The 8,735-nt window shown below is 42.2% G+C and overlaps 1 protein-coding gene across 1 annotated transcript; it reads right to left on the bottom strand.

Annotated features, from left to right (window-relative positions):
* Nucleotides 1-213: 213 nt before the first annotated feature.
* LOC115093240 (leucine-rich repeat-containing protein 3-like) lies at nt 214-2,877 on the bottom strand. The gene is made up of 2 exons (XM_029604915.1): nt 2,734-2,877; nt 214-1,686 (listed from the first exon to the last, which is right to left on the bottom strand). Exon 2 carries the CDS (start codon nt 1,553-1,555, stop codon nt 776-778), a length of 780 nt encoding a protein of 259 aa, XP_029460775.1. The 5' UTR covers nt 1,556-1,686; nt 2,734-2,877; the 3' UTR covers nt 214-775.
* Nucleotides 2,878-8,735: the final 5,858 nt, after the last annotated feature.

Below are 8,735 nucleotides of genomic sequence, written 5' to 3' on the forward strand. Positions count from 1 at the left end.
CTGAGCCCAAAGTGGGTGGAGCAGGGCCCACCCAAGTCTACCCATAGCTATACCTCTGGTTGTCTGCCTTGTTGTTTCTGAGAAAAGTTCCACTAACTGGAAGGCTTTCCATGCCATCTTTTCCTTGCCATACAATGCATAGTTAAATGCATTATCTTGAAGAAGTTCACTAATCTGAGGGCCAACAAAGACACCTTCCTTTATCTTAGCTTTATGTAACCTTCGAAATTTACCACTGAGGTATTTGAAGGCTGCCTTAGTTTTATCCTTGGCCTTGACAAAGTTCTTTATCAGATCCGGCTTGATGTGTAAGAGTGGTAATCTTCCATGATTCAACAAGTGCTGGATGCTGAACACTTTTCCTCCCAGGCTCCAATGGGTGTCAGAATAACAATGGAATTCATATCATATATGATGCAATATGAGCTTCATTCACTGCATAATTCATTGTACCTCAAAAAAAAAAGTATTATCCAAACCCAGTCACAGATTTATTCATAGATACAGTCAAAGATGTATATTAGTCATTTCTGGTTTAATTTGAGATCCTTTCCTTTCTTAACTCACTTTCATAATTCCAAGTCAAATGTAGTATATACCGATTCAGTGGCATATCTTAAAAACCAAAGCCAATCTACATTTTTAAGCGTTATTTTTGTTCTCTGTGATCAAGATTTAGTAAAGTTTGACTATATTCATTTTGGAAGCAGTTGGGCTGTAGTCCAGAGATAAGAACTCAACCAAGAAAATGGACATGGTACATTGTGGTCATTCTTCACAGAACGGTACTAACAGTATCAAAGTCTTTAGTAATAATCTGTGTGCTTGGCAGAGATTTAAGGTATTCCAAATGCCTCCTGGCATCTTCCTGATTGTGCCGAACATAATACACTACATAGGTAATAACCATGGTGAACCAACCAAACATTGTTATGAACATGGCCACATCAGTTGTTTTGTGAAGGATATTGCAGAAATTGACGCCTGCATCAAGAACCTGGATAAGAGGCTTTCCTGCGTATTCCTCCTCCACAGATGTTTGGCATATGATCTCATTCACCGTCTCAGGATCCAGCTTCAGTTCCTGCAAGACATCTTGGAAAGCACAATCACAATTCCAGGGGTTATTAGCGAGCCGGATTTTAGCTCTGAGTTTAGCTAGGGCTCCCTCAGGAATATTGTTAATGTGATTATTTGACAGGTCCAGCAGCCTCAGTCCTTCTGTGATCCCGGTGAAGGAAGCAATTTCTATTTTTTCAATAGCATTTTTGGATAAGTCCAGTTCTTGCAAGTAGTCCAAATGTCTGAAAACATTATTAGGGATCTGGGAAATTTTATTAGCATCCAGTTTTAAAAGTACAGTCTCCATTGGGATATCGTTTGGAATGCCTTCCAGGTTTCTTGAACTGCAGTGAACAACCATCACCCCAGTGTTGTCTGAGCAATGGCACTGACTGGGGCAAAAGGTACCCGTGTGGAAACACAAGAGCAGCAAGAAAATTCCCCATCTCAAGAACAAATTTGCAAACCTGTAAACCTTCCTAATCAGAAACATTCTGATGAGTTGGCACAAAATTTAGAAATATGTTTTCCTGTAGTTACTGAGTGCAATTAGCAGAGTTTCAATTTTTGAAAGGAGTCATCTGCCAGGTGAGTAAAAAAGTAGTAAGAACTCCAAGGAAAGTTCTGGAAACAAAAGGGAGGAAACTATTATCTTGGCATTTATATAGCATCACATCCCCCCCCCCCCTCCAAAAAAAAAAAAAGTAATCCAAATGACTTGCTGTTTTCTTGTTTTGCATGAATAGCACTATTGGTTTAGAATATTATCAAAAGCACCCTCAGGATTATCACATTTAGTCCAATCTAGAATAATTTTTAAGATACACAACTTTTAATAAAGAATAATTTTTGAAATATGTAATTAAGCAAGACAAACTGAAAAACAATTTTGGGGAGTTGCTACGTTAAACCATATATTAACTATTCATGACAATAACTACTAACTTGGGGGACTTCAGTTTATAAGATATTTTATCTTTTCACAAGTTTTAAGCACATTAAATAGGAAACATCCTCTGTGTACCACAGGATAAGGCAGGATACTCAAAGTGAAAATTAAGCTAAGAATTTTAAACTCATTTCTCATCTACAGCTGCAGGAGATTTTATCTGGATGATCAGGAAAGTTAAACAAAGGGCAGTGATTTGAAAGAAAAAGATTTATTTAAATATCTTTAAAAGACTGTGAATAGGAGAGTAAGGATCAGTCTTAATTAATGTTCAGTACATGAACCATCTCTTGTGTACAAAAACTGCCAAAGAGACACACAGGTCCATGTCACACTATTGCAGAGCTAAAAGTGATTTCTCCTGCCCCAGAAAAGTCTCTTAATGCAAGCAAATATAACAAAAAGACACAGTTTTCACGATAAATGCTGCTTCAGTCTCTCTGTCTCATTACAGCCTCTTTAGTATTCTTTTATTTTAATCCTAGGAGAGAGTCTCCTCTCTTAAGAGGCTCAGTCCAGAAAATTAGAACACTTTACAAATAACAGCGCTTCAGAGCTTACGGACATGAAGCAAACACTGTAAAAAAAGAGATTTGCTGGTATCCTTTATAGCTTTTATATCTATCTATTTCAACATTTCTGACAAGTCTTTAAGGAATAAATAAAAGTTTTCCAGGTATACATTCACCAGTTTAAACTATTTTGAATCTAAAATAAGTTACCTTAGAAGGGATAAAGTTGTCCTCCATGCTGTCCTCCATCTGGTTGATACTTAATTCACATATTATCCTTCCCCCTTCTTTGTGGTTTGTACAAAATGTGCTCAGTCTGTCACAATACATCTACCGTAGCAAGTTTTGCTAGTAAACCAGACTCACCACTTGTTGCTAATTCAGTTCTCATTGCCCGTCTCTTTCCCACTGACACCAGTGCATGGTACACAAAGACCAATCACAAGGCACAAGTACTGTAATTGGATTATTTCTCCCTGACAGCAGTAACCTGTTGAAACATCCTGCGATTTTTAAAGCAGCAGTACTTACTAGGCTCCTCAAAATATCAAGTTGACTTTCCTGTAGCCCTTTTTAGTTTTTTTTCCCCAGAGCTCTATTTCTTTCCTAATATATTTTATTCTTTATACTTTTTTTTCTGATTTGGAATAAAATGTAAAAACCTTGTATTATCAACATGCTCTTTTTAAATTTTTTCCTTAGAGCAGAAGAAATCCATGATCATCTGACTTCTGTTCTGAGTCCCACTTTGTTGTACTTTTGCTCCATCTAGCAGGGAACAACTGGAATGTGATAACCTAAGAGGATGTTTGTGTGGAGCATGCAGCAGAGGCACTCACAATCATAGTCACCTTCTGAAAGGAGTAATGAAAGGCACCACCAGAGCACTTCAAACATGTGATGCAACATTTTAACACTCCAAATGTGCACCGAGTGTCAGAGCAAGCGGAAGTCTGGGCCGCGTATCTCTTCTTTGCCAATCTTCAGGGGAAAGGTGCAGAAATGGGGAGCCAGGGTCAAACTCCATAATCATTTATTTTATTTATTTATTTATTTATTTATTTAAGGTTTTTATATACCGGCAATCATGAGCACATATCTTGCTGGTTTCATGCATCACCTTTGAAGATGGAATAGGATGGTGAAATCCCAGAAAAGAAAGAACCCTAGTCAGTCTGAGCCTGCTCTGCAGCAGATGTGCCTGTGAGCATTGTAGGGGGTTATAGTTGTTCTTATCCCACCGAGCATGCTTAATGGATGTCAGTGCTAAATAGGTGGCCTTGTATAGGGGTGGCTCTCGCAAGACAGGTTTCCTTTGGGATGTTTTTGTAGCTGGCATGTGTGCAGTTCAAAGTTGGTCTAAAGGGGGAGTACTCATCAAGCAACCAGCCTCTGTCTATTAGCCCCTGTTGGAAGAGGGCAGGGTGATGCAGGAGAACCAGGTAGATGGCAATCACATTCAGAATTATCATGTGCGGGTCACCCACCACCTGCACATTCAGGCAGTGATGGTAATTTCTGTCACAAAAGATCCCCCCCCCCCCCCCCCCCCCATTTCATGAGGTGGCATCAGCGCAACATGAGTGCAATTAATAGCATGCATTATTCATGTCAGCTATGGCGAAGAAATCCCCTTTTAGATTCTGTCATGATGGTCTCTGAAATGCAATATAATTACTAAATCGTATTTGTGTGGCTTGGTGAATTTGTCACAAACATCTGGAGAATGAACTTTAGCCCTCTTTGCCATCTTACAGCCACAATGATTTGAAAAAAAAAACAACCTGATTTTTTTCTAGAAGGAAATGTGCTGGTATTCAGACAGGACCCAAGGTAAACATGGGTGAGCACTAGACAGGAAAGGGAGGGTTGAGAAACTGTCTCTCCCCACCACGCTCCAGTCCAGTCTCAGTACTCTCCCCAAATCTGATCCTCCTTTCCTTTCTTTGACCCCTCCCTTCCTCTCCTTTTCCCAGCTTTCTCCTTCTCACCTCTCCCTTACCCCAGCATTTTCCTCCTCCTCTTTCTTCCCCTTTCTGTTTCCAGCACTCTCCTTTCTTCTCCATTCTCTGACACCAGCACCTTTTCTTTCCTTGAAACCAGCATTCTCTCCTTCCCCAGCAACAGCACCTGACCCCCAACTCTCTCCCCTTCTCTCCTCTCCACTCCCCTTATCCTCGCACACTCAACACCCCTTGCAGGCCTGACTCTAGCATTCCTCTCTGTCCCATTCTTGACCGCAGCACACTCTCCCCATTCCCCAGTTTTCCAGCACTCTCCCTTCCCTCATCCAAGCAAACTATCCCCCCTCCCCAGTCCAATGTCATCACTGCATGGGCCACATAGTGGTTTCTTCCTTCCTCAGGCCCAGGAGCCTCCGCCTCCTTTCCGCTCAGGGGATAGTTGGGAGAAGGCCTCAGCAAGAGAATGATCCAAGGCTTGGCCTGCCCAATGTTTGGTTTCTTTTTTAATGCTTGAGTTGACAGCACAACAGCTGGGAGAGGAGAGGAGGAGAGAACTGCCCCCCCCCCCCCCCCCGGAAATCATCTGTCCTGGGCTGAGTTGCAGTGGAAGAAGGAGAAAAGCAGTGGCCAGCCCCAACTACAATTAGCTGTGTTGGGCTGCTGCACTACTAAAAAAAAAACTACAAAATATGCATCAGCAGTTTCTTGCTGGCCAGAAAGCAACAGTATCGCTCAGGCAAGCTTTTCTAGCCTCAGCGGGAGCAGAAAGTGCTGTGGGAGTGCGATTAGAAAAAAAAAAATCCTTCTTCTGGGCCCCGCAGTTGCTGCTTCTCTCTCTGCTGAGGAAAAAGGCCCTGGCACTACCAATATTTAAAAAAAAAGCCCAGGAAAAGGCCAAGAGGAAAGAAAATGTTAGGCGCTCTTGAACTTGACAAACCATGGTATGGCATGAAACCTGGCTTTCTGAGGATCAAGGTCACCCTTTAAAACCTCATTAGGGATCTTTGTTTTCAATTTTCATTTTATTTTTCTGGAAATTTCAATGTGAAAAACTGTTATAATACACGGGAAAAAAAAATCAGTGGAAAAGTCATTTTTTCACAGCTTTTTTTGTTATAGCATTGAAATTTCCAGGAAAAATAAAATATAAACTGAAAACAAAGGTCCCTAATCCTCATATAAGATCATATTTATATATACTTATATATACTTTATATATCACATTCTGGACAATGCCAATCAAAGACGTGTACAAATAATTAAATCTTACAATGAAATCATAATAAACATACAATAAAACAAATTTAAACAGAAATCAAAACTGAAACATACAACATTAGGGGTGTGAATCGTGTGATCGATCGTCTTAACGATCGATTTTGGCTGGGGGGGAGAGAAATCTGATCGTTGTGTGTTTTTTTTTTTTTTTTAAATCGTTAAAAATCGTAAATTGGGGGAGGGCGGGAAAACCAGCACACCAAAAAAAACCCCTAAAACCCACCCCGAACCTTTAAAACAATACAATACAAATGCCCCCGATTTATCGTCAGGGGCATTTGTATTGTATCGTTAAATAGGGCGCGGGAAAACCGGCACACCAAAAAAACCCTAAAACCCACCCCGAACCTTTAAAACAAATCCCCCACCCTCCCGAACCCCCAAAATGTTTTAAATTACCTGGGGTCCAGTGGGGGGGTCCCGGTGCGATCTCCAGCTCTCTGGCCACGGCTGTGTTAAGAGAAATGGCGCCAGTGGCCCTTTGCCCTTATCATGTGACAGGGCAAAGGTAGCGCCGGCGCCATTTTGGTTCCTGGCTCCCGACATCACGCGTGCAGGAGATCATCCCCGGACCCCCGCTGGACCCCCAGGGACTTTTGGCCAGCTTGGGGGGGCCTCCTGACCCCCACAAGACTTGCCAAAATTCCAGCGGGGGTCCGGGAGCGACCTCCTGCACGCGGGCTGTATTGCCAATCTTCAAAATGGCGCCGGCGCTACCTTTGCCCTCACTATGTCATACGGGCGACGGTCGCCCATATGACATAGTGAGGGCAAAGGTAGCGCCGGCGCCATTTTGAAGATTGGCAATACGGCCCGCCGGGGGTCCGGGAGCGATCTCCTACGCTCCTGACGTCGGGGGACAAAAAACAAAATGGCGCCAGCACCATTTCTACAACGCACCGGAGGCCCGAGAGTAAAAGATCACACCGGGACCCCCCCTCTGGTCCCCAGGTAATTTAAGGCATTTTGGGGGGGTTCGGGAGGGTGGGGGATTTATTTTAAAGGGTCGGGGTGGGTTTTAGGGATGTTTTAGTGTGCCGGTTTTCCCGCCCTCCCCCGATTTACGATTTACACGATATTTAAAAAAACAAAACCGCGACGATCCGATTCCCTCCCCCCCCCCCCCCCAGCCGAAATCAATCGTTAAGACGATCGATCACACGATTCACATCTCTACAAATCTCATCTTTGGGAGAGTTTTCTCACTCCGAAGGACATCAAATCTCACTCTGAATGTCAAATGTCAAAGTGGCCCCTAACCCCTACACTAATACCTAAACCTCACCTCGAGTAACTAGATGGGCCTCCTATAGAGATATAAATTCCTATCTAGGGTGAGGGCTGTATGGCAAGTCTCTCACTCTCTCTCTCTCTCTCTCTCTCTCTCTCCCTCTCCCTCCCAGTGGTAGTAGGTAGGAATTACAACAATTGTGGCACTTACCGCAAAGTGTGAAAAAGTTATTGCACTCTGCAGTAATACCTATGCAAAGTGCTAAGATAGTGTACTTTGCGATAAATAAGCTATTACCATAAAACACACCCCTCTTCTTATCGCATGTGATAGTTTGATGAATCTAGCCCTTTAATTCTAATGGCACTGCCACAGCAGACGTTGCAAGTGGCTCAAATGTGATTTCTAGTGTAACTTTTCATTCCTCCAGGGTATGTAGTAATGTGGAGTGGAAGAAAGATTCTTAAGGTGGAGGAAAACGGGTAGAGTAGCAAGGCATAGTGGCATGGAAGATATTGTCTAGCTTCCTGTTAAAGCACTTGCAAAAGATAAAGATCTGTAATATCAATATCAATTTTCTGACATAAGCGTTTATTAAATTCCCTACTCGGCCCTCATAGTGAAGGGTGCTCTTCTGCAAGACCAGACTTTGCAAAACTGCTTGTCCAAATTTACTGTCCCTTTGAGATGTTATCAAGATGGTAGTGTAAGGTAAATTTATGAATGGAAGACCAATCTGCAGCTTTGCAGATATCTTCAAAAGGTACTTCTCAAAGATAGGCAATAGAAGCAGCCATGGCTGTCACTTGATGAGCCTTCATGGAGCTTGACTTGCAAGCTTGCTAATGTGTAGCAGTGATGAACGCACTCAACCAGACAGTTACACAAGGTATGCTTGGAACTGCTACTCCTAGTTGATTGGGATCATGCAAGATGAACAGTTGGGAGGTTATCTGGTGCAGCTGAATTCATTTTTTGTAATATACTAAGGCTCTTTTGCAGTCTAGAACAGTGGTTCTCAACCTTTTTTTGGCCGGGACACACCTGACAAATGGTTCTCATATGCGTGACACACTGAACATGTGACCATCACGGGGCTAAGTGTAAACATGCACTCTGCATCCACAGGACTCCCCTCAACCCTCAGCAATGAGTGCAGAGCAGATCTAGGGCATAACCCGTACAACTCACCATACAAAAAAAAGATATTCTGGTTCTGATGACATCTCAGTAAAAGCAAAACAAACTCCCTTTACTACCAGGCACAATAGCCTTCCTTATGAAAAGATAGTAATTTACCACTAATGCATATCCTATTGAGAAAACACATCAAATAAGATTGATACAAATGCCTACATGCTAGTAAAACACCTCACTTTGGTCACACACCCAGAACTGACCTTCACCAAGTACAGAAAAAACACAAATTATAAATATGGAGACAGAAACTGGAACGGAAAACCAAAAAAGCCACTCTGCATACAGTGCGAACCTGGAGAAATGGAAAGAGAAATATAGCACCTAACAGACTCAGGATTTGCAATAATGCACACAAACTAACCTGCACAAAGTTACACCTGTATTACGGAACACACGCAAAACAGTAACAACCCTATCTAAGAAATACAACTATTAAACCAGGCCCTAAACACTAAAACATTTCCTATTGGGAAAACAGAATAAGCCAAGCTGCTACAGAGCCCCAACACAGAAATCATTGTAAAGTTATAACAAAAATG

This window comes from Rhinatrema bivittatum, chromosome 6 (genome assembly GCF_901001135.1).
Source record: "Rhinatrema bivittatum chromosome 6, aRhiBiv1.1, whole genome shotgun sequence".
Lineage (NCBI taxonomy): Eukaryota > Metazoa > Chordata > Amphibia > Gymnophiona > Rhinatrematidae > Rhinatrema > Rhinatrema bivittatum.